The sequence below is a fragment of the Haliotis asinina genome, chromosome 8 (genome assembly GCF_037392515.1).
Source record: "Haliotis asinina isolate JCU_RB_2024 chromosome 8, JCU_Hal_asi_v2, whole genome shotgun sequence".
NCBI classification, from domain to species: domain Eukaryota; kingdom Metazoa; phylum Mollusca; class Gastropoda; order Lepetellida; family Haliotidae; genus Haliotis; species Haliotis asinina.
Genome location: NC_090287.1, coordinates 37,556,126 through 37,583,762, shown reverse-complemented (window position 1 = coordinate 37,583,762; position 27,637 = coordinate 37,556,126). Strand labels below are relative to the sequence as shown.

Genomic DNA, 27,637 nt, shown 5'->3' with positions numbered 1-27,637 from the left:
GTATTGGTATACACTTAAACTTGTCAATCAACTTTTCTCAAACGACAGTTGAGAACAACTTATTCTTAATTTTTAAGTGTACCTCAGTATTAGACTATAGCCGAGTACTTACAGAGCATAGTTTGAGTGTGGTTCTAGTTTTCTTCTGCTGTATATCATCTATTATTTGAAACCATTCCAGGACCCCAATGTTGCGACTATTCGTGAACTACGGAATGAGATCACAATGTTGAAGGAGATGATCGAAGCATCACAGCTGGTGAGTTAACATTAAGCACAATATGTTCAAGCATGTAGAATGAACAACTGTTTAATATGGTAGTGTTTCATATATTTACCTCTCTTTATCTTTACAAGAACATTTTAGTCACATACCAAACCAGAATTTAGAACTGTGGACAGGTGGCATGCTGATATAGTCCACACAGCAATTCATTAACAGTAATTAATTATCCTTATTCATGCAAACTTTTAGTACTTGCTTGTAGTAATTTACCCACAGTTTCAGTGCATTTGAAGGGATCTATCTTAATTTGCACAGGGGCGTATATTCAGAGCTGAATGTGCAGCAAATGTTGGTAACATTCTCAAAGATTGAATTAGAATCCTTACCTGTTCAGGTTTATCTAGGATTGTGTTGGCTTCATTGAGACTTGATCTTCATTGATATCATCACCATTGACCACCATAATGGAGACTTATTTATACTGATAGGAAAAGTATTGCCTTGTATTTGGAGCTGGAAAAACATTGATATATTTTAGAAAATGACATGAGGCAATATTGGGAAACAATGATTTTTTCCAAGATATACCGGCCAGGGCCCCGTTTCACAAAACTCTCGTAAGCCTAAGATCTCGTAACTTTTCTCATAACATCCATAGCTCCTATATTACAGTATAGGAGGTACAATGGCTACGAGAAAACTTACGAGATCTTAGGCTACGAGAGTTTTGTGAAAAGGGGCCCTGGAGCACTTTGTTGTGAATATTAGATAGATCCCTATCAAAGATATCTCTACAGCAGACACTATGTGTGTTGTATATGCATGGATGATGTTGTTTTGCTAGTGCACTTAGGAGTTGCTATGTATATTGTTTCATTTCACAAGGACGCTGATATTACATTACTGATGCTATTCATTGCTTTTAAACTAAAAAGATGCATTGAATTTGAATACATTGAGAGTGGTTTTAAATGTACATGTCTGCAACATTTTGAATTAAAAGAAATATGTTTTGTATTTATTAAGAACATAAAAGTCATGTTCTAAAGTAGGTGCTAATGGGTAAACAATTGGTATGAGGGGAAGCAGGGAATCAGTCTTACAGAGCACAGAGTTACTTCCCTTGTGACCACCGGGAACCTTTAGTAGGTGGTTCAAATCATGGTTCATTCAAATTGTTTCTTGGATTGTCATCACCATAACTGTTTCTCTAAAGTGGGATATGTCTAAGACCAGCATCACTCCACCCATTCACTCACTCACTCACTCACTCCAAGTTGATGGCTTCAATACATTATACACCTGTGTGTAACTAATAGATATGCACTCTTTGTAAATAGAGGACATAAATGCTTATCCAGTGTCAGTTTGAGTTTGCAGTTCATAGTTAGATGCAGACATTAGATAGGATGCTTGTGTGGCAAAGTTGCATGGTAGTCTGTGTTTTTTCAGCAGAGTAGACGCAGCAGTGACACGATTTACCTCGTGCCTACAGACAGACAAGAAGTGAGCCCTAGTTGTGATGGACAGGTACCAACACGATCTGGTTGAGGCACTGTTCTATCCTAACACTTCTTTCACCCCAGCTCATATTTGCACAAACCTTTTTTCCTGATTTTTTCTTGTGATACGAACTTTGTAGGTGGTAATGGCTTGTTTTAATAATTAATCCTTTGCACTGATGTGACAAGCATGGATTCAGGAATGCTCTGGGGTGTCTCTTGTTGATGAAAGTGCCTTGTTTACGCAATGCCATTCACAAAGTGGTATTAGGTGCCTGAATCTGAGGGTAAGGGTTCGCACATCGCATGGGAGTCAACACAACAAATGTACTACAGTTTGTACTTTACCAAGAAATAGTATTCTCAAATATAACATATGTTATAATGTACCTTACCTTACTCTTATTAGACTGACATTACCATCCATGTGCTGTGGAGATGGTGACCATGTCGTACTTTTAATGCCAAACTCACTTCAGAGGTTAACTGAGTGGATTCTCTTCATCATTATACCCAAACTTGTCTTAGTTGCTTAAAGGTCACATGCAACCAGAAAATGAAACATAATTAAAACACATTTATCACTTATTCATGACATATAATATACATTGCTGCTTTTAAAAAAAACAAATAAACAAAATTATAAGCGTACAATCGCAATTCAAAAGTGCAATATTTTGTACTTGGGCTTACTTCCCCCGAAACGAAGCCCTCGGGAGACCGAACCCAGTCATAGCGGGTGTATATGCACTCAAGTGTAACGACGGCTTCCGATTGGCTGTTTCATTTGCTGATATGCCGAGGGTTCATTGTGTGTACAGAAAGATGATCTGTTTGATGGGCATTTTAGAAGTATAGCCAGTCACAAGAAAGTAAGATTCTTTATGGATAACAACTTCTTTTTGTGTACTTGATGCGTCGTTTCAGTATGGATTCATATACTGTTGTCAAACAAAATCATATACACTAAAAGAAGTCGTTATCCATGAAGAATGTATATAGAGATGTTGGGTTTGGAAAATACATGTTCTCTGAATTTGCGCTCGATACAATCAAAATTCATGTCAGTAGAGATGGTAAACTGCTGCGTGGCTGGAATCTGTCATTCGTCCAAGTACAAAGCGGACTTAAAACTGACAAGAGTTTGCACCAGTTTCCGTCAGATCCAGTCATCCGAAAAAAAATGAATGTAGTATGTTTGCAACCCACAGACATAAAAACATGTCATGTGTATCACACGTGCCTAATTACATAATGTGGCAGACACGGGACTCGGGTGCACGAGTCATAAATCAGCATACTTTCTTTATGTCGTATAGTCTGATAGGTGTTAAGTTCAAATTGCACGTGGTCAGTGATTGAAGCTGTGTATTGCATGTTGTCTTTAGCAGACAGGCAGGTGTGAATAAACCAGACACTGAGCTTTCTCTGTGACAGAGACTGCTTACCACAATCAACAAGGTTTTTTTTACGTAACAAGTAGATTATTTACTTGTTTGTGTACACAACCAAGATTAGACTACTGCTCACGACCTCAGACGCTGGGCATGCATATTGTTTCAAGCTCCGCGAACCTATTCACTGCGCATGCGTTATGGACGCTGCGCAGCGCAGCTGTTGAAACCAGTTTTCCCCCCAGCGCTGGGGGGAACTTAGTGAAACGTTTGAACTCTGATTTCGCGGGCTTTTTTTTCATTGCGTTTTTTTCTACTTTATAGGTTGAATTGGCATTTGTTATGATTTGTTTTGGTAAGTGCACACCGAAAGGTACCAGAATCTGCAAAGTTGTGTTTTACGTTGCATGTGACCTTTAAAAGGAGAAAAAGGGGTGTTGAAAGCATCTTTCTGCCAGTCATTTCTTCTGCATCACAACATACTTTCCATAATCTATTTAAACTCTTATTATGGCCATCACAGCAGCCATATTGCCATCTTAACAAGCAGTGTATAATTTGTTGGTACCTCAAGTATAATTTGTTGGTACCTCAAGTATAATTTGTTGGTACCTCAAGTGTAATTTGTTGGTACATAATTTGTTGGTACCTCAAGTATAATTTGTTGGTACCTCAAGTATAATTTGTTGGTACTCATGTATAATTTGTTGGTACCTCAAGTGTAATTTGTTGGTACATAATTTGTTGGTACTCAAGTATAATTTGTTGGTACCTCAAGTATAATTTGTTGGTACATAATTTGTTGGTACCTCAAGTATAATTTGTTGGTACATAATTTGTTGGTACCTCAAGTATAATTTGTTGGTACCTCAAGTATAATTTGTTGGTACCTCAAGTATAATTTGTTGGTACTCATGTATAATTTGTTGGTACCTCAAGTGTAATTTGTTGGTACATAATTTGTTGGTACCTCAAGTATAATTTGTTGGTACCTCAAGTATAATTTGTTGGTACTCAGATGTCTCCATATACCAGTAAAATATTATAACTACACTAGCTTGTTCCTTTGTATTTCGTTATAGCTGAACTAGAGCATATCTTGTTCTTAAAGGTGGGATATATTCATGTAAAGATAATTTGACTGTTGAATATTAATTGATGACTCACTGATGACGTAAAATGAATTATGTGTGATGGCATCTGAAACCTGATATATGAGGAAGTGACTGTGTCTGTGGAGATGAGGACAACATGGAAAGCTGACTTCACGTTTTTCAGTCTGAGATTCTTGCATTACTGAATGGTTGTGATTGGTTGCAGGTTGACTCAACTCTGTCCGACAAACTCAAGCAAGACCAGTCTCTGGTAAGCAACAGACATACTGACTTGACAAGTTTGAAAGTCCTGAATTTTTTAAGATTATGTCTTTATCTTTAGCTGTGTGTATGTGTATAATAACATGCAAGGCTTTACACAGCTGTTATTGTGAACTTTGTTGGAACTGATGGAACTGCATGCCACTTGTTTATTACCACCTGGGCTTTACAGACCAAAGTGGTATGATAAGTGTTTTACTGTCTTGTAGATGTAATTGGTCTATCCAAGTGCGTCAGTGAAAGGTCAGAAATGGAAATAACTCTTGGGAAGCGTCCATGCATGGAAAACAAGTTCTTCTCGGTTTCAAATTCTGTGAAATGACTAAAACAAATATTTACAGTGTTTATTAATTATGACCGTTTAGGGTACTCACAGGTGACAAACCATTGATGTTACTTGGTAAATAATGTATATTGATTGATGACTGATGTGTATTTGTGTATGTTCAGGTGAACAAGTTGACAGAGGAAGTGCAGAACAAGTGGAAGACAGCCCATGCCATCATGCAGGTGGGTAGTAGAACACAGATCACCATTCATGTTAAAACACCAGACCATAAACACATACCTCCACATTTACTCCCAACAAACTGCTTACACATGCAACAACCCCAACCCTAGTCTGTCACAGCCCCTGAACCACTTACTCTCCTTATAGCCTTGCCCTCCCTGCAGTGCTAAAGTCGTAAATGAAGCAAGTCTAGCTTTCCTCAGGCTCCTAACTCTCATTTCACTGGGTCTCCCTTTTAATTTAAAATGAATTATTTGTTTGCATTCTGAGACTAATGGTTAGTCTACCCCACCCCCCATTCAACAACCCTTTGCCACCCCCACTCCTTTACATGTACCTCTGTCTACCTGCTGCATTCCACACCATGCCACACGAGGCATTTAACAACCTACCCCCATCCCCTACATTTACAACAATTTCCCCCTCACCCCACCCCACCTCTCTCTTCTCTCATACATGTATCACTGTCTACCCACTGTATTGCAATGCTTTTAGCAACCTACCTTCATCCCATACATGTAGAAGAATCCCTTCAACCCTCCATACTCCAATACATTTACTACCCACAGCTGTATACCAACATCATGTATTGAAATTACCCCATCCCATACAATCACAGCCATCACCTGAAAACAAGCACCTGCCATCACCTGGTTACAATAGCTCTCTCCATTCTGTATGTTCCAGGACACTGACATCAACATCAGCAGTTTGGGGCGCCGGGCCAGCTCCTCTGGTGTGGAGATAGATTCTCAAGTCCCCTACTTCATTGGCTTAGACTATGACATTCGCAGAACAGGCATCAAGATCTACAACATTAAGGTAAGACTTCACTCACAGACAGCTCTCTGCTTTTCAGCTTATAATGAACTTCAGGATGGCATCATACAAAACGATCTTATTTCCAAGGTGATCATTACTCACATACCTCAACACTGAACCCGTGAAGGTCCTGGGGTAGAATTGGCATTCATCAACCCATGCTTGACTTAAAAGGCGACTATGCTTGTCGTAAGAGGCGACTAACGGGATCGGGTGGTCAGGCTCGCTGACTTGGTTGACACATGTCATCGGTTCCCAATTGCGCAGATCGATGCTCGTGTTGTTGATCACTGGATTGTCTGGTCCAGACTCGATTATTTACAGACCGCCGCCATATAGCTGGAATATTGCTGAGTGCGGCGTAAAACTAAACTCACTCACTCACTCACTCACTAAGGTAAGACTTCACTCACAGACAGCTCTCTGCTTTTCAGCTTATAATGAACTTCAGGATGGCATCATACAAAACGATCTTATTTCCAAGGTGATCATTACTCACATACCTCAACACTGAACCCGTGAAGGTCCTGGGGTAGAATTGGCATTCATCAACCCATGCTTGACTTAAAAGGCGACTATGCTTGTTGTAAGAGGCGACTAACGGGATCGAGTGGTCAGGCTCACTGACTTAGTTGACACATGTCATCAGTTCCCAAATGTGCAGATCAATGCTCATGTTGTTGATCGCCGGATTGTCTGGTCCAGACTCGATTATTTACAGACCGCTGCCATATAGCTGGAATATTGCTAACTGCAGCATAAAACTAAACTCACTCACTCACTCATACCTCAACACTGACTTATGAGAGTTTCAGCACTGAGGCCACCTTGTACAAAAGCCCACTAAAGCAAACAGATCATCATGGTATAAATCATGGTGTACAATCTCATTCTTCTTGCAGGAAGGAACCACATACATTGGGAGTAAATGTTCACTGACAGATCATGAGACAATTGGTAAGTGAATTAATTATTTCTTTTTTTCAGATATTTAGACATTTAGTTTACATATTCCAGAAAAGTGTTCCAAAGGCTGGGCGAAAAGAGGCATTATTCCTTGTCCATAGGAGCAGAAAAGAGGTCCAAAAAATGGGCATTATTCATTGTCCATTGGAGCACAAAAGGGTTCCAAAGAAGGGGCATTATTCATTGTCCATAGGAGCAGAAAAGAGGTCCAAAAACTGCTTATTATTCGTTGTCAATAGGAGCAGAAAACAACTCCAAAGACTGGACATTACTGGTTGGCCTCAAAAGCACTAAAGAGTTTCAAGTACTGGACACTTTGGGTGCCTAACAGCAGAAATATGTTATTAGTAGCAGTTATCTGGCCATAACAGTGTTGATGTGAGCTGCTCTATCAAATTTGATGGCATATTGTCAAGAACATTTATCCTGCGAATACACAATACCATTTAGAAAGTGGTCAAATGTAACATATTTACAGATTTGTACTTTACTGAGATAGTAATCCCAAATATAACACATTATGTTAAACTCTTATCCTACCAAACTGTTTCATTTTGTTGTGAGTATTTGTTAGTTTAACCTGCTTGCATAAAGTTCCATATCTACAAATTTTTGTTATTATATTGCAGTTCTTAATGGACCTGATATCAAGGCTGAGCACTGTGTTCTGAAGAACTGGAAAGGGACAGTGACTATTTTACCCCGTCATGGTGCATATTTAACTGTGAATGGAATTGAAGCAGTTTCCGCAAAGGTGCTAGCACAGGGTCAGTACTGACTTCCTCATATTGAATGAAAGATAGCTTGCTAACACAGCTTACTGACACATTGTATGTGATGACTAAGCGCTGCTGTGCAGTGTCAAGTGATAAACAGTTACTTTTCTGTTTGTTTATTCTTTACAGTTGCACTCAGCCATATTCTGCCTGTATGGCAGTGGTCTGTAAATAGCCAGGTGTGCGAGATGCCCGTGTGAAATTGAAATTTCATTACACAAGCTTGATGATACCTGACTGTCGTACCAGCAAACGGTCCCCCCTCATAAGAAATAGCAAAAAGTGACAACAAAGTAACGATTGTTTGTTAAACAACTTTTTTATTCGGGTGTCCAAAGTTATGATACAAGTCATCAATGTTGATTTCATATGACTGCAAAATTTGGTTTTGTTGCAGTTATCAAATGTTCTGTTAGTGAGCACTTCATCAGTCTAAAATGAACTCTAATGGACTAGGGTGTATTTGAAGCTTTTTGTATCTCATTTGGTTAGTATTATGAAGCTGACATTATCCAAACTACAATATGCAGACCATTTGTAAATGCAGTAATTGTAGATGCAATGTTAAGGTTCTTCTTGTCACCCAGGTGGACAATCTGTATGTCATGTGTAATACAGCTGGTCTTAACTTTCATGTTTATTTGTGTATTCTGTATGTGGATAATTTGGCTTCTTTAAGTATAGGAGAAAATGCGCCTCTGAGGTTTTGGTCGACAACGTAAAACTGGAGGGATTTTCCAACTGTGATGGTTTTAAATTGTCTACCAAAACTGAGGAGAAGTGTTTTCTCTAACATATATATCGTCAGTAATGAATAATTACAATGTAGATTATCATTTAAATAACTTGCATAACAACAGAAGTGCAAATAAAATCAATTTAATGACAGTAACTGTAAAAAGATAATTCAACCCCACTTAATTTGTCGGCCTGGTGGCTGTGTGGTAGAGTATCTGCCTTCATATATGAGAATTGCAAGGTGGTCAGGCTCACTGACTTAATTGACAAATGTCACAGGTTCTCAAGTGTGCAGATTGATGCTCATGCTGTTGATCACTGGATTATCTGGTTCAGACTCGTTTATTTACAGACCGCCACTGTATAGCTGGAATATTGCTGGGTGCGGCTTAAACTAAAACTCATTATTAATGTGGTGATGTCTCATTGCACTGATCCAAAGTCCATGTTTCTTCCTTGTTGAATGGTACTTTGTGTTTCCAGGTGACATTGTGTTCTTGGGCAGGACCCAGATGTTCCGTTATATCAACCCTATTCAAGCTGCCAGTATGAGTGTAGGTATCATGTAGACGTGTGTGCTGAGGACATTATATGTCGTTTTCTTTTATAAAACATGCAAAATTTCAATGTAGATGGTCAAGATTTTAAAGTCATCTTCTGGACTATTACTACTTCTAGCAAAAGAAAAAAAATCATGCCATACCATCACAGAAGTATGATTGAAAAACAAAACAAAAGAGTGTGATTGTAAAACAAAGGAAAATCAGGTATAATCACTGTATATCGCTGTGTATAAGACAAGTTTTTACCTTAAATGATGGTTCTTCTTCACATTATATTTAAATTCGGACAGTATTATTTCTCCAAATTGTGTATGCCAATGAAAATGGTCAAAAGTGTTATTTCTTTTACAAATAAAACAGTATATTTTTATGTTGGTCTCTTAAACCAACCAAAACATTTGTAACAAGGCCTTCCTATCCTCTTGGTGCTAACAATACAATAAATGAGATTTCAGTGCTTGAAACTGTATCATTCTCTAATTCTCTATCTATGGTCGAGGCAGCAGGGTAGCCTACTGAACAAAATATTTACTTGTCACACTGAAGAACCAGGTTCGATTCCATGTAGATGCAGTGAGTGAAGCCCATTTCTGATGTCCCCAGCCTTGATATTGCTGGAATATTGATAAAAGTGCCGTAAAGTAAACTCTCTCACATGGTCTCTAATTTGACACAATATGCGAAGTTCATTTCTGGTGACCCCCACCATGATGTTGCTGGAATATTGCTAAAGGGGTGTAAAACTAATCACTCACTCACTCCATCTGTAATCAGTGTGTGTTTTGTGTTACACAGGAAGGAAACATGGAGGGTGTTCCTGATCATCAGTCTGCGATGCAGCATCTCTGGTACCGGCCAAGGTGAGTGTTGTCTCATAGGTGGCATATCACCTCTACTGTACTGCAGTGAGTGGTGTGGAGTGCTGCCAAAGAGGGTGTTGCTTAGCCAGCTGTGGCTGGCTGTATTCTGTTGTAGTAGCCAGTGTTGGTGTTGTAGATGTTTGTCTCTGGTGGCAGAATGTGTTCCCATCTTGAAGCTTGTGGTAGTGTAGGTTCTACAGGGTGTCTGTGCTCCCCTGAGACATGGGAATGTTTTATATATATATATTACATACTTAGGATTATACTCTCTCAGTTATGTGCAAATTATGGTACTTTGGGGGACTGAAACCAACACTCTCAGAACAAAGTATATGAGCAGCCCACTGAGACAGTAACCTAATCCACCAATTAAAGTCTATCAGTCACTCACTGTGGCTCACTGAGTTAGGCCGCTAATGATCAGGGCCTCCTTTCACAAACTGCTAAGATGATTGTCACTGTAATAACCTCAGTGCAGTGTTTAAGAATGGGAGTTAAGGTTAACTTTAGTAGAGGTCGCTTTGTGAAAGGAGCCCATTGTGCTTTACTTTGAGGGTGCAGGTTGAAGACCCAGAGTCAATCCGATTACTACCAACTTTGTTCTTTTCGGAGAATGTATAAACCTAAATGTAACTATGCACTACATTTGACCACTTTCTAATAGACATTGTTTGTTCATGCATGTTTCCTGCCAGAGACCACAGTAGTCTTGCCTTAAGACATACGGGATATTTGCTCAGTTTATTCTAGAGTTCAAATGTTATCCTTTGGGAATATAGTAGCCAGTTCGTTCCTGTAAAAACAGTTCATTATTATTTTGTATATGAAGACCTGTTTCTTACATCATGGAATGTTCAGGTAAATTATTCACTATATGAGGCTTTGGTTAGGCGATATACTGTGAGAGATTTGAAAAGAATTTTACATCATGGATTATGAACCCATTGCTGACATAAGGTCAAATATCTGGAGCCTGTAGTGACAGCTGTCAGTGGATCTGTCATAGCTTTCTTTGATGATCAAAATCAAAACGTGTCAGTTATTCTGGGTTGTTGTTTTTTTTAAAAAATATTGATTTTATACTTTATCCACCGAGAAAAGTAGGGGATATTGGATTTACAAGGTTGATACAATGCAAATGATGAAGCCAGGCAGGTAACAGATGATGAAGAGAAGTTAAAGGAAAAATGTGACATATTTTCCCATCCCTTTGGAAATGTTCCATCAATACGGATACACATAACGTTTTGACTAGTGGTATGTTTGCAAAATGGAAAATCCCCTACTTTTTTTGAAGGGTATTTGTTCACTCTTTTTCAAATTGCTCTAAAAAACATTCCTAGAACCATTTGAGTAAAACAAATTTTGACTTGCATGCTCATTTTTGTGAACTAAAAAAGATTTGAAGAGTCTTGGACACCCTCTGGATGTCACATGTGTGATTCTTGTGTCCAGGAATTCACACCTACCTCCTGAAGCCCCTTTGATCACAAACATTACATGTAACTGTGTCTGGCAAGTCAGCACAGAAAGAGTCTAAAGAGTAGAGTATGGAGTCATGTGGCATGTCTGTGTCTAGCTAGTGAACATTCAACAGTCCATGTTGTTGGTTGTGGCTCACCAAGCCTAATGGCCAATACAGTGAAACCTTGTTAACATGCAAGGAAGCTAAATGACTGTAAAAAGTACAGTTTTTGAGCTTAGAAATTCACACTGAGGATAGTCCAATTAAAACCGTGTAACGAAATTTCAGTTGATAATGTTCAGCGCTCCTGCTGTCAAGGTTACTTGATTCTTTAACTGTAAATTTTGGGGTAATTAAAAAATTCTTCATATCTCATTCCATTTCAATACATAGACTTTGTGTCTTCAAACAACATAGTGAAATCATGTTATGTTTTGAATGATTCCATTTGGATACTGAAGTAAGTATTTCCAGATATTGGAGTTTCAGTTAATGATGTTTCACTGTACTGTTTTCTGTTGTGTTCATTTCTCAGATGTCAACAAATGAAGGTTGACAGTTATCTCACTCAAAACATTTCTAATGATATTCAGTAACAGGGTTATCAACAGTATGTACCAATCAAGTTTTGAAATGTTACTCTTGCACTAACCCACTATGAATGTTTTCATGCTGCTTGTTGTCACGATATGGCTGAGATATTGCCGATGTGACGTTAAATATTAACTCACTCACTCACTCACTCATGCTGCTTGTATTTTTGAGACCATGAAACTCTCGTGGAGGCATGAATTTTATTTAAAATCATCATGATGATGTATGAACTAGGCTTGTTCAATGCATGAAGTGATGCATGAACCTTTTTAACTAATGAATGCACTTTGTATTTGCCTGCTCAGTCTTCCCTCTGCTGAGAAATGGTAAGTTTGACTGTGGGAGATGGTACAGTTTGCTCCACCTAGTGCCTTAACTGTGACGGCATTTGCTCCACAACAACACTTCCCCACCTCCATCGTCAGTAGGTCACAGGGCTGATGGAATTGGAGGTTGGAAGTGTTGCTGTGTGTCTCCACAGTCATCACTTGAGCCTGTTTGATAGCTCTAACTGTCACCCTTAGTGTTGCATGCTGACAACAGTGTACAAGATTGTCTTCTCTAGGTCTGTGTTGAACTGCTTGTAACCAGTAAGCGTGCATGGCCTGGTACGTGATACCAGGGTTTGTAGTGGTGTGTGACACCTGTAACAAGTGTCTGTGTAAGATGTTTGCCTCCTGTATAGATGGACTGGCCTGCGTCAGGTAGACTAGACAGCATGCACCTGTAGATGTAACTGCACTTTTGTTGTGGACCTAGGATTAGTAATAGCTGGGTTGGATTTGCTTTTAAAATGCATTTTTTTTTTATTTTGAGCTTCACATGATTAATAACTCTGAATTCAAGACTGCTTGAAGTGATGTGTGTCCAATATGCTTGATTTTGTGCATCCGTATATATTTCCCTGTACTACTTTTCATAGTTCATATTACTAGTTGACTAAACGTTGTTACAAGTGAGGTAAATTAAATCATAGAATTGACACTTTCGCAAAACTACCACAGCAATGCCATTACTGTGTTGTAAGAGGCAAGATCAGGTGGTTAGGTTTGTTCATTTGGCTGTCTCGTGTAGTCGTATTCCATTTGTGCTCATGTTGTTGTGATCACTGGATTGTCTGATCCAGACTGGATTATTTACAGCTGGAATATTGCTGAATGTATTGACAAAAAGCAAGCAAATCTGCAACTACTGAGATGATAAGTCTTCATTGGTCATTGTCATGATCACCGCTCTGTACAAAGTATATAGGGTTTATATGCTCAGTTGATATATGTCAAGTACTGAAGTGATATCACTGTTATTTACTCACCTAATCAATACTGTCAGCTATATATTCCACTGAATCCTAGCTGTTTTGTGTAAGGCTAGCCATTACTTTAAGAATGTTTCCTTGAACTTTGTTTCAAGGGGGTAATATTCTATTTCAGTGATACCTAATATAAACTGATAATGATTTAATGTTTACGTATATTTCGCACAAAAGAAGACTAAAAGATACAGCCAATCTAAGATACACAGAGAATTCACATAGCTTTTAAGGACAAAAAATATAAATTGATATTAAACGTTAATAACGTCAGATTAGTTTTGAGGAAATGGTTAAACAGAACAATATGGCAATTTAATATTTTTTATGTGACTTACAACCTTAATTTTTGTGTAAACAGATGCAAAGTCTGACCTTACTGTTTAAAAAAAAATTAGAGTCATCATCAAATGATTATAAAAGGAGCCCAGTTCTGTGGGCGTTTGAGGCAGGTGTAGATATTGACTTCAAAGAGAAAAACAGACAAGAGTCTTAGGTTCTTTAAGTTGGTGGCAAGATTTTCATGCAGATGCTTCATTTGATTTTAGAGAACTTTCATCTATTAAATCGTAGATAATAGTTTCACTAACTGAAAACGTTCCCTCAGAGAACTATTAACACAGCACATTTACCATATGTGATTTGTCTTATATATTTCATCACTTAAAAGTTGGATGATTGTGTTTAAATCTGCAGTTTGACATGTGCTTGCTGCTTCTGGGGTGGGAATGGGGGGAATGCTCCTGCTGTTTGCTGCAACAAGCCGGAGTGGCCTTGGAGGGATGAGGGACCATAGACAAAGTTACATGTTAAAAGTGCATAAAACAAATGCATAGTAGAGGACATGGATTTCATCAGGAGAAACTGACACAAACTCTCACCATTATTTTCATTTTACAAAGAATGTTATTTATATAAATGGTGATATTCTGGTTGATTCATATGTTAATATGTGGATGACTTACTATGGTGTCTGTCATATCATTCCGAAGAAATGTCATTGCAGACACCTGGATCCAGTCTGTAGATAGGTTGATAATATGGTTTACATAAGGCAATATGTGACATTCATATTTTCAGCCTTAATATATTTAGCACAAATTTTAATAAATGAACATTCAGATGTTGATGTCATATTGCTTCTTGTAAGTATTGACATTATAAATATTTAGATGTTTGTGTTGCATAACTTCCCCATGGCTGTTGATATCTTAAGTGTTTTCTAGGGAATAAATATTAGATATTGATGTCACATTACTTCTTTTTAGTTATTGATAGTATTATTGTTTTCTAGGGAATACATATTATGTCACTCTACTTCTTTTTTAGATATTAATATTTTAACTGTTTTCTAGGGAATATATATTTTGTCACTCTACTTCTTTTTTAGATATTAATATTTTAATTGTTTTCTTGGGAATAAATATTTAGATGTTTATATACTTAGCTTCAAACTGAAAGTAGGGATTTTGTGATAGACGACACCGTACCTATTACATGATGATCTCTTGATGTGGTTAAAACAAGCAATGAAAAGAGAAAGAAATTATAAATATATCATATGTCAGTAGCCTGGTACAATGTACAGTAAGTGTGCCAGTAAGTGTTGAGATTGTGGTAGAATACTGACTCATTGTACCCAGAGAGTTCTACACTGCTTATGCATGGAGCAAAGATCAATATGTTGACTTAATACATTATTTTAAGTGTTTAAGGGTTCCCGTCACACCATTGGATCCGTTTCTCAACTCATGATCCATCTGACCTGCCTATACTTGGTAATTGTGTAATGCCATTGACTGTTTGTATGTTGAAGCGTGGAGGTGGAGCGGACATGTCGCACGGAACAGGAACAAGTGGCACAGGCCCAGTAAGTATACAATATTCTTGGATTCTCAGAATGTGAAATGACTATAAAACCAACCAGTTCAGTTGTGTTAGAGACAAGTGACAATTGTGAGCTGGTGCCCTGTATCATCATCAAAACCATTTATTCATAAGAACTAACATTCTGCGATGGCTACCACTGCGGGTATTAAACTGTGCATCTTTAGCATTATCTCCTCTTCCTGGTTACTTGCTAAGCAACCAGTGTGGCGCCACCTAGCTTTAGGAAAGCTCAGTGCCAACTCCAGCTGCTCAAGATGATTGACACAGATAAAATATAAAAAAAATGAAATATGCAAGTTGGATTAAAACCCTTATGAATGCAGTCTGAAGTAAGTATTTGATTATGGATGTTTTTAACAGCATTTGATTACTAATTTGTTATACCACAAGAAGGGAATAACTGTTTGAAGTGCCCTGAAAATGAAAACAATGGGTGAGCAAGGTTAATTATGCATTAATGTACATCAAAAATAGATAAAAAATTATTGTGAACAGAGAAAGTTTTAAGCGAGTCAAATTTGCACCATTTGAAAACATTTGATAAATCTGTTTCCTTGATGGTACTGAAGACCAGGCTTGTCTTGGCTCAGATCTATAAATACTTTGCATCTGTCGATAATTATGTTTCTGGGTAGAATGGCTGGTGTGGACACAATGAGACATTGTCGTTTGTCACTACTTGCTCAGATCCGAGCAACAACCACAGTGTTTGCACTGACCTGCGCTGTGCCATGGTATTGATGTCTGTGAGTGAAATATACTGCTAGTGTGAAGTGTGTGTGTGTGTGTGGTGCCTTGGAGACAGTGCATGCAGGCGTGGTATGTGATCGGCGCTACTGCCACCCTGAGGCATTGATGGTATTACCTCATCTTGTGTGAGGGGTATGGTTCACTGGCATTCATGTAAGTGATTGTCATTGCAATACCATTATAATACTGAAATGACAGCTTATATTTGCTCCACAAGCTAATGAGGTTAATGATACAAGTATTATCATAGATCCAACTGATGGCCTCATAATGCTCACTCATGGCTTGTTTGGTATAAGTGAAGCCCATATCTGGTATGCCCCACAATGATTTTGCTGGAATATTGCTAAAAACAGCGTGAAACCATTCTCACTCGCTTACTTATTTGGTTGGTATAGGCACAGGCACAACATGGTTAGAGTGTATATCTTGTTATAATCACCTGCCCATGCGTTATAAGAATCATATTCCAGTGCGACCAATTTATTTCTATATAAATATTAACCAAATACAGCAAACACCTACATAAGTCCATAGAAGAAACCCGGAAAGGATATACTTTATGGATGACAGCTGCTTTATAATATTACAATAAGATGTTTGGTATAGATTCTTACACCATTGTCAAGCAAGAGTGAAGTGATACAACACAGAACAGGCTTATGTATATCTAACATGATTTAACAAAGACAATGTGATTGTATGCATGACAGGAACAGTGGTATAAGAATCTATACTGAATCTTTGCATTGTAATATAACAAGAACTTGTCTTCTGTTCTTATTGCTCATCAGATTATAAACTGCCTATCATGCAAATTACATGATTACAGCCTGTGATTGTCGATATTTCAAATTTCGACTACCAGAAAAAGCAGTCTGTAGAAAGGGGTAAACATGACTTAAGGGTACAATTTACTAAAGCATATTTTGTCAGATTTTGCAATTATTGAATATCCTGTTGAAACAGAAAAAACTTACATGAGTAAAAGTCATAGTGCCACAAATGATCCAGAACTTAATATTGGATTTCCATAAATGAATACATGTGTAACCTAATAATGTCATTTTACTGTCAAGTAAAGAGATTAGAGCTTGTCCATATTTCAAAGAATATGTAAGCATGTTCATATGAAATGTGATGTTTGTATATTGGTGTGACCTCAGCTGTGTTATCTGTGAATAAGTCCACAATGAAGGCAGTTCAAGTAGTCCTTGATCTGCAAACAACTGACATACGGCCTTACACAAGGAAAACCCAAGTAGCCTGATAAACTGTTTCTATATTCCTCTGAGAAATGAGAACAAAGATCTTGGCAGGTGTCCAGCCTTTATACTTTCGAGGAACAGCTGAAAGCTACCGTTATTTGCTGGCCTGGAAAGGGAACAAACTTTGTCAGGTGGTGAAGGGTACCACTAACAGTCTTTTATACATTGCTTTAATGTTTACACGTCTGGTAATAATGGTGTGAATGGCAGAGTAGACAGTAATGACACCATTGTGCTGTGTAGTTTGCCATGAAGGTATTCATGCACTTTGACTACTGTATATGACTGAGTCTAAAAGCACTAAATGTGGAACCAGAGAGCCAATCTAGTCTCAGATAGCTTGTATAGTATTTATTACAGGGCTACTACTGACTTGCTGCAATATCTAGTGGAGATTTAGTGTATGGTAAGACATGTTCAAAATATATTTGAGTCCGATAGCTGAAGGCATACAGTATCATATATACTCATGGAAACGAATACAGGAATACATAAAAGTAGATTTTTTTCTCAAGAGATGTATTGCAATGTGGGTGGAATTCTGGATATGAAGGAACACTTGTGCTTCATGCTTTCCCTTATTCATTTCCATGAGAATATTTAGGGAAATGATACATAGTTTAAAAATATTGTTGTCTTTTGTTACACAGACAATGTGTATAATGAACCTGTTCAAACCTGATCTAATACCTTCGGAATAATCTACCAGTGGTCTGAATGACATGAATAATTAATACAAATATCGCATTTACATCTCCCGTGAATGTCCTGTTGTTTTGTCTACCATCCGGCTGCAGGAAAACAGCATGCTGACCGACTCATTAAGAATGTGATTTATTTTATTTTTCTGATTGGGATTTTGCAGTAATAATGTGGTTTTCATATTATCTGCTTATACCATTGCAAATTCAGTGAAAATGTTTTATCTTAACTTCTCTAATCTGAAAGTGGTAAGGAGATATTTTCCATTGTCTTTTGGTGAGTTTGTTAGCCTGCAGTATAAACTTTTATATATGCCCCATCTCCCTGGAAACATTACATGGTAGGCTTGAGGTGTGTACTAAATTTATTGTGTAGAGATTGTGATTGCCTTAGTGCAAAGGTTACTTTATACAAAGTCACTTAATTTGTTAAAGCTGATCATATGCATAAATCATATCACAGCACAAGTTTTAATGCCGTGGTAACTGTCACCGTAACTACTGCTACACAAAATGTCATATTGCCCATCCACTTTGGATATATGCCAATGCAGTTCAGTATGATGTATATGACATGCAGAATAACGTGAAGCCGCATGGATACAGTTGCATTAGTTTCCAGACTAACTACTTGTTGGTGTTAAGATTGAGAGAGTGACGGTAACAGCACTTTTAACAGGGTTCATATCCCGTGGGAGGAGGTCACAAGGGGAAGGAACTCTCAAACATTTACTGCTTTGGTGAAACCCACAAGCATGGGTTCATGGTGCTGACAATCCTAAAAACTTAAATAAAGGCTTCATGTTCTTCATAGACATTCCGCACAAGAATTCTCTCTGCATATATCACACATCCAGACCAAGTTTGCCTATAATACATTTTGAGATTCATTATGAAAGATTTTTTCTCCTATCCTATGCAGGATTTATGACCTAAAATACACCTTTTCTAAAGAACCGTGTTTTTCCAAGAGTGTTTGTAATACATAATAATGTTTGATACATTTGTTGTTGCTTTTCATTGATGTCCTTGCTTAAATTGATCCTGCTGGTAATGTTTACTTTGGATAAAATCCCTGCATGGAAGGTCACACTGGCTGATCCCTTGAAAATGGGTGACTAAATCCCAAACCAGATTATGATTAGAGTTCTATTTTATCCAACTTCTCTGATGCATATATCATGGTGTACTTTGATTATCTCAGTACTATTGTCGAACTTATTCGACAGGAAAGCAACATAATGACATCCTGAAGTAAGACTTGCAATATTATGTTCTATATATTAAATTTTCAATTACTTTATGTACCTTAAAATAAAATGCCTGCGAATTTAAAATTTGTTTGCCAATTACCTTTTTTTTTCAGTTGTCCTGTATTTAATGACACACTGACATCATTCACCCTCTGAACAATGCCTTATGCTGAAATTAATTCAGCAGACTAAAGGTTGAAGTACATTGAATGTATTGTTGATAAAAGTTTCAGTTCAATAACTAGATCTATAATATTGCAAACAGTCAAAGTTTCATAGAAACCTTGACAGTCTATTTGTTATTGGAAATCACCGAGTCATATTTGGTAAATAGCAACACATTGGTATGAGAGAGCTGGCTATCTTTGATGATTTGTTGTAAGTGTTGCTATATGGTAGAATCAATGAAGGCAAACAGGGAAGATACATGCATGGAAGACTGACTGCACATGGTATTGATCTGAATGTGTGTACGCACACAGGGCACCTGCAAGGTACTATGATAATGGCTGTTTGCTGCTATGGCGATAAGGTTGTCAAATCGACAATTATTGTATCTTGGTTTCAGATACAATTGGTATTGTTTGGTAAGAGTAATGGTTGCTAGAGAAAATAGAGGTGTTATGGATTGTAGCGGGAATGTATTATCCTGTAGGTTTGAAACCTAGCAGATGAATTTTTTAAAACTTTGTAATGTGTAGATAGTATAAAGCTGGAGTGAAAGTAACTCTTCTCTGTTAGGATTGTACTTTGATTCCTCGTTTTAGCACAGTGTACATGAAGCCTGCACTTGGCTTGTAATTGACAATTAATAATTAGTGGTTAAAACATAATCTCAGATGAAGAAAGCCCCGAATAAATATCTTGTTCAGAACTTGTCTTCAGTAAAGCATTCTTGATGAATGAGGTGACTAGAAGAATTACATGGTCATGCTCTCTGATTTGTTAATACATGTTACCATATGATCTAGTTACCACATGACATGAAGTGCCTAGATCAGGGCTCTTGATGTCAATCACTGGGTTGTCTGGTCCACACTCGGTTATTTACAGGGAGCAGTCATTTTGTACAAGAGCACTCACTTGATCCACTGGTGTATAATTTGAAAATCTGAAAAATATTGAAGATAGTTGTGCAATAAATATTAAAAAGCAATGAAGAGTGGTTTATATCGTGATTAAACTTTGATAATATCATGGTGTCATTTCTGAGAATTCAAACATAAACTCACAGCTCGTTCTTAATGTAAATTGGACAATCATTTTTGAGAGGTTAGTTCCCAGATGTACATGGTCAGTACAGATAAACAATTTCTAACAAACGTTTTGAATTCTCCTTGTGATTTACTAAGATTGACATTATGATAATATATGAGACTGATTTTAAACTTTTTTCACGGTACATATTGGAGGAATTCAAAGCTAAGATACTTTAGAAGGTGGTACCAATGTAGACAGCCATTACTGCCACAATGTTGGAGATGTGTTGGGGAGTGGTAACACTCAGTCTGAGGAGCCATCACATTTCATTTCTGGAGCAAAACACGGACACCTTTTCATGTTTTATTGTTGAATTTCGGTTTCTTTTGACTTTTTTATATTTCTGAAAAGAATACTGACTTTTTTTGTATTTTCACATATCTGATTTGTTTATGATGTAGTGTGTTCCTTGAAGTAGTTGTAGCAACTGGAAATTTTCTAAGCTTCCTGATGGGATTCAAACCATGGAGTTATTATGGCCACGACATAATTACCAACTGGATGTTAAACAATGGGGCCACACTGTGTGTACATATGTGTTCATGTCTTCCAGGAAAGAACTAGAAAAGCTGACAACAGCACTTGAGAAACAAAAGGCAGCCAATGAGGAGTCAGAAGAACAGTTTCTGACAGCCCGCTATGAGAAGATGGCAGAGATGAAGCGAGAGAAAGAGGAGCTAGAAGAGCAGATGCGTCAGAAGCAGAAGGACTGGGACCAGGAGAACGCCAGAGTCCAGGAAGAGCTGGTCCACATTCGTCAGCAGAAAAAAGATCGTGAGTTGAGCCTCTGTATACTCGATTGACCATTTCTGGGAAGTGCTAGAACTGTATGTGAAGACTACATATTGCAACATTATATTTTTCTGGCAAGCAATCTCATTTTTGTTTTCAGTCGCTTCACATCTCAACCCCCAACTTACAACCATGCCCAATAGAACTGTCACAAGATCAGTTCAATTAGAAATTCAATTTTTGAAAGAAAATATGTAATATTGTGTTCTTTATGTATTTGCTGAACTGTTTTTCCAAAACTTTGGATTTTAAAATATGAAACGTTATTGCAGTGATATCCTAAGTAAACATTAAATTTTGTATGAGTTCTGACCCAGTAAGTCCCTTGTAGTTTATGCTCATATAAGACAAAAATGAGGTCATCAGGGTATATGACCCCTTCAGATCAAGACTCAATTATTTACAGGCCACTTCGACTCAGAAATAGCTTGAATATTGCTGACTGTGGTGCTGTACATCACTTACTGACTGATGATTAGATTCCAGTGGTATGATGAGCTTTACGTGTTTCGACAGCTACAGCTGTGATGGCAGCCATGGCATTATAGGGAAGAATCTGTCTGCTTGAAAACACAATTTAGAAAGTTGTCAGATGTAATTTATGTTATAATTGTTATTGATAATAGTGATAAAAAATATTTATGTTTTGACATTTTTTCAAGTAAGCAGATGATCTGCCCTTGAATGTGTGTGTGACAAGTGCCACCGGTCTGAGGGTTACACTCACCTCTAACATTTAACTAGCATCATCACTATGTGATAATGAATAATTAAAACATGTTTGTGATATAGTCAGAAGCATGCAAGAGATTTTTGTTTATCATAGAAAGGGTTTTGTGTTTTATTTCCTGTTCAAAATGGTCAGCTAATATTTACCATGGCTATGAAATATAATAAAATGTAAATCTCTTACACCTGAGGGACAGAAACAAAATCCGTGTGATCTTAAACTTACATATACTGAACATAAATATAACAAAAATTAAAAGGGAGGACTGTGGACCCTTTTTTTCCATTTTAACAATTCTTGGTCCCATCCTATGAATACAGATGATGAAAGTAAGCATGGCTATTGAGATACATGATAATCAACATGACGATACAACATGAAAATATTCATGTGATTTTCATACATATTTGTTAGTATTTCCTATTGTGGTGTGACAGTAATACTTTGCACATCTGTAGTTTATTATCATTTGATCAATATCATAGTTATTTATATTTGTTTTCTAGTTGAGGAAAAGCTCCAGGATGAACTGAAGAATGTTCTGGGAAGAACAGACAAACATGCCACCGAAAGCTCATCTGCATCAGACAGTAGCGAAGACTTGCCAGTTAAAGGAGAAGATGGTAAAGAGATAAAACACCATAGGAAGTCAGTAGAAGGGCAAGTAAAATTTCTGGTTGAAAAGGAGCTTTTGACAGAAATAGATCAACGCCAAAAGATGAAAGAGCTTGAGGCTCAAACAAAGGAGCTGAAGGACAGGTATGACAAGTTATTGTCTGAGCTTAATCATAAACAGCAGGAAGTTGAACAGCAAGAAGAACACATTATTAAAGATGTAGATCATTACAAAGACATTGTCAACAAGGACATGGAGGTGAAGAAACTTGAGACTGAAAAAGAGCAGCTACAGTTTTTCATTCAGGAAAAGAAGGACCTCATGCATGTCAAGTCAGCTACGCCAAAAACTCTCAAGGTTGGAATTAGTCTTGAGAAATTACCCATCTCTCATCAAGCAGCTTCTACCGAGCCATCTCCGAGAAGCACAAGTCTGCTGTCGCTGTCTGAGAAGCCCAAAACTATGGCACAGCACTTATTGTTGAAGGCCTCTGATTCTAAGACTACTGCACCAACAGGAAGTCAGGATTCAGTCAATTTAGAAACATTTGCTTCTGATCTTGTGCTTGGTCAAACAAGATCTAACAGTAAAAAGAAGACCTTGTCTCAAAATGTCCGTTCCATTGTGGACAGATTATATACACCCCAGCCCCATAAAAAGTTTGACTTTCTGAAGAAGAAGGACCGATTGTTGGCGTCTCCGTTATCTTCACCCTCCCAGTCAACAGAGAGACTGGACCGCTCAAGTCCAGAACCTGTACCAAAACGTCCGTTTTTGAAGAAAGGTCAAGGAACACGTTTGTTGGCGTCTCCATTATCTTCACCCTCCCAGTCAACAGAGCGACTGGACCGCTCAAGTCCAGAACCTGTACCAAAACGTCCGTTTTTGAAGAAAGGTCAAGGTACACGTTTGTTGGCGTCTCCGTTATCTTCACCCTCCCAGTCAACAGAGCGACTGGACAGCTCAAGTCCAGAACCTGTACCAAAACGTCCGTTTTTGAAGAAAGGTCAAGGTACACGCTTGTCTCGTTCTCCAACTACCAGCCACAGAAGAACAAAGAGATCAAAGACTGAACCACATGAGAAACACCAGTTCTTGAAAAGGGGTGATGGCCGTCGAGCCAGTTCGACCCCACCTCAGCCACATAAACATTCTTATGCAGATTCTAAACCACTTAAGCTGAAGCATGCCAAACAATCCAAAGAAAGTGAAGAGAAACCAAAACAGGAACAAACTCAGACTAGCAGCTCCTTTTTGCATCCTGAAGATGCGACATTGCAAACTTCCATAAGCCCAAGCTTGGACCCATTACCTTTGAGAAATAGACCTTTATCTCGATGTGTTTCGCGCGCATCTAGTTTGCCGAAAGTGCCAGAAGCAGTCGGTGAGGAAACCGAATCTGCAGATAGTCAAAACCGCTCTGCACCTAATGTTACCTTTGATACAAGTAAGGTTGTTTTGCGAAAAAAGAAGGCACGGAGATGGGAAAGACCAACGTCGATGCCAGTTGGAGTTGAGATTGCCAAGATGTTGGCAGAGCTTGGTGATGGAAATATTTATGACGCAGGCAGTACTGCTGAATGTGCATCAGGACAGACTTTGAGTGAAGATGAGGTAAGGGACTCATCCCCATTACCTGATCATGCATCAGATGCGGAACATAGTGATAGTACAGGCACAGATGTTACGGTGCTGGATAGAGTAGGACCAATGATTTCCTCACTTGATTCATGCCCGGAAGATATAGAAAATATGTCCACAGTGGCAGGTGATACTAGTCTGAATATTGCAGAAGCAGACTCTGTTGGAATAGAAGAATCAGGTGATAATAAAGTAACTGAGGGTCATTCAGGAGATATGGATGATGTGCATGAACCCAGTGTTCCAGGTCAGTGTGTTGATGATAGTGACAGAAGTGATGGTAATAAAGAAGACAGTTTCTCAGATTCACTTGATGATGATGACAATTACTCCAAGGATGACTGTTCAGTGCCAGAAAGTGATGTAGTTGCAAGACCACAATCAGTGATGATGGGCGATGTTCCAGAGGCACTTGGTGTAGGTGTTGATGACAGTGGGTCACCCCTGGATACTGGGTGTGGTGTAGATGCTGAGGATACCCAGAAGGTGGTGCCAGAAGAAGAGTACAGTCAGCTGTCTGAAGAGTCCATCACTGATGCTGATAGGCTCGAGAAGCTCCAGAAAGCCTTAGAGCATCTAGAGCGGTTGGTATACTTTGTTACATAGTTTTACACTTTGCACATTATTTTCTCTACTGCTTAGCCCTCCCTGCAGTGCTGAGGCCTTAAATGAACCAAGTCTAAATTTCCCAACATTCAGGTCTCTGGTTATGTTTGTTTTTTGTTGCTGTCAAAATTATTTCTATTCAGGGACTATGTGTTAGTCTATTTATTGTAATGCATGGCTGTAGATCAAAAGAATGTATAGATCACCATGAAATTAATAACAATTTCAGCTTTGATACTTTAATTGTTTGTCCATGGTGACATCTTATATGAGTCATGTTTCATTCTGTATTCACATGTGTAACATGGCAGTGGCATCTTTACCCATGGATGGTAACATTCCATAGGAAGTGAGACAATCTCATAGCATGAAATCCAATTTGTGAATGCCAACATTAAAATTTTAATAGAGGAGGGGTAATTTATTATACCATCAGTAGCTCCACTGTGCTGATATGATAGATATGATTTTTATTTGGGGTGGTGGGGTAGCCTAGTGGTTAAAGCGTTCGTCACACCGAAGACCTGGGTTCGATTCCCCACATGGGTACAATGTGTGATCCCCATTTTCTGGTGTCCCCCACCGTGATATCGCTGGAATATTGCTAAAAGCGGCATAAAACCAAACTCACTCTCTCACACTCATGATTTTTAGTTTGATGGTTTACAATGTTGTGACTTTTGACTCACACGAAGGTTTATCTTACTGATTACATGGTTGTGCCAGCAATGGTGTCGTGAAACTTATGCACAAAAGCGAAAGTGGGACCATGTTGAAAATGTAATCTGCTCAATTTTTATGACAGTTAATTGGAAGCTAAACATGCTTCACATTATTGATGAATACTTTGAGAAGAGGCAAGGCTTGCCACAGAGAGTTTGCATCGAAATCCTACAAAATATGTACCATGCATCACATTAATGGTGTCAGGAGTGTTCATTGGGTAGTTGCAACATTAAGAAGTTTTGAACACATTAGCTAATGGTGTCTTTATGCACCCAGGTCTGTAAAGCCTTTTCATGTGGCTTTCATTTCACATCTATTGCTCCAGTGAATCTTATTAATCACTGTCTTGATACTATAATCATTGTTTCAAAATATACTTAAAATTTGTTTTTGAGGTGATCCCTACCACCTGTATCTGATTGGATTTGAATTAAGAATTTATTGTCAGAATTATAACCCATTGCCAAAGATATAATGTGGAAAATGTTTAACCAGTTAAAAACCATGCTGAAAATATACAGATATTTTACTTATTCAGAAGGAGCAAGTATTGATTACATCATGGGGCATGGTGGGCAAGCTGGCTAAAGTGCTAGGCTAGTGATCCAGCGAGGTTGAGGTGTCGGGATCGAGCCCACCTGTGACTGAGTGTAAAACTCTTCACTCTGTGTGAAGACTGTTCCCATGTTGTCACACCCCATAGTGTGCAGTACACAACCCTGTGCACTTCAAAGAACCCATGAATCCATTAGCATATGACCAGATAGCCACATGAATATGTGCATACACCCAGTTGCAGGTACAGCAACATGCAGTAAACTTGGACAGAGTACTGTGACTATGTGTCCCAGTCCACCCAACTGTGAATTCGGTACCTTGTTAGGATGAGAGAGCCACAATAAAACTTAGTGCGCCTAGTGGCAGCAAAAGTTGCATGGATATGTGTACTATATAAATACCCTATAACAATAAAGCTGGACCTTTTTCGCTTACTCTATGATTTTTTCACTTGTCATGCCAAGAAAAACAACCCAGAACATCAAAATGACGAATAAATTGTCAGGATAATTTGAATGTAACTTCTGCCTAATTGGTATCTCTGTGCTCACACATGTATCTAAGTGAAGAACTTTTATATGCTTGATGTGGAGGTCTCATTAAATACATTAGATTCCTCTGGTATGTCTGGTGTTTGATTAGATGCCTGGTGACATTGATTTGTTGTTCCCAACACAACAGGTCAAAAGGCCAAAAGTGGGAATTTAATTTATGCCAACATCCAAAGTAACCATTGAGGTAATAGTTTAAAGTAATAGACTGTACATGTTATTGAATATGGTACAAGGATTGTCTACATTAGAGGGCTTCTAACAGTGGATTGATATTTAAGAACCAGGAAAATATTTTTACATGCGTTTAATATAGAAATGAGCTCTGGGTATATTTCCTTCTTTTGTGTTGGTTCCCACTTTGCTAAGGTCAAAAGGTCAAGTTTTTGAGGACAATGTTATGTCATTCTCCACCTGAGATTTCATTACTTCAGCCGTGTGAAACTCTTACATCAACATGTATTTCAGTCCTACCACTTGAAATGTTCATAGCATTTGCATATAGAAGGCCATGGTCATTCTGTAGGTTATTCTGGAACATGGTTCCATTCATGCCCAGTTATACATAGTAAGTGTTAGATCCTGAGAAGTCGTCTTGAATGAGACCACGGTCTGGATGTAATATTGTGGAATTAGAAATGCAAGGTGATTACTTTGTGTCATGTGTTTACGCTTGGTGGTAGATAAGTGTCTTCACAGCTTACCAAGATTAGAAAAATGACCACAAATCTTGCAGAACAACATTTGCAGGGTATGAAGCTCCCAAAGATTTTAGCCACGCTACTAGGCTGATCAGATGTAAACCTTGCCAGCTCTGACCAAAACTTACATGCCCACAAAAAATAATAATTATAATTTAATTAACATTTGTAAAATAATAAGGATTTAAATTTTAACCAGACTGTTGGGCAGGTGGAATTTGAGAATCTTTCAGTCCATGTTGAAAATAACCATTACGGGTGGTCGAGCAGGCAGGTATTTTGAATACTGACAATTGCCAGTTATACTAAACACATATAATATCCTGATGCCAATGCACCAGAATAATTCTTGTCACTATCCTCTCAGTGGATTCATTGCAATATATTTGGACTTGATATGACTTACTGTTGGTATTAGAAAGTCAAACATGGAGACATGGTTGATAATGTTACAGAATGAAATCTTTGAATCATTACACAGAGACACTTAAT

General features: G+C 38.1%; 1 protein-coding gene across 1 annotated transcript in view; it reads left to right on the top strand.

The window, feature by feature from the left end:
• LOC137295256 (uncharacterized) overlaps positions 1-27,637 on the top strand; it is an 82,991-nt gene that overhangs the window by 30,014 nt on the left and 25,340 nt on the right. Inside the window, exons 13-24 of the mRNA XM_067826574.1 lie at positions 182-259; positions 1,679-1,756; positions 4,443-4,487; positions 4,949-5,008; positions 5,697-5,831; positions 6,734-6,788; positions 7,427-7,564; positions 8,795-8,865; positions 9,670-9,734; positions 14,919-14,972; positions 20,778-20,998; positions 22,253-24,587. Coding sequence (XP_067682675.1) covers positions 182-259; positions 1,679-1,756; positions 4,443-4,487; positions 4,949-5,008; positions 5,697-5,831; positions 6,734-6,788; positions 7,427-7,564; positions 8,795-8,865; positions 9,670-9,734; positions 14,919-14,972; positions 20,778-20,998; positions 22,253-24,587 — 3,335 coding nt within the window. The remainder of the gene's footprint in view (positions 1-181; positions 260-1,678; positions 1,757-4,442; positions 4,488-4,948; positions 5,009-5,696; positions 5,832-6,733; positions 6,789-7,426; positions 7,565-8,794; positions 8,866-9,669; positions 9,735-14,918; positions 14,973-20,777; positions 20,999-22,252; positions 24,588-27,637) is intronic.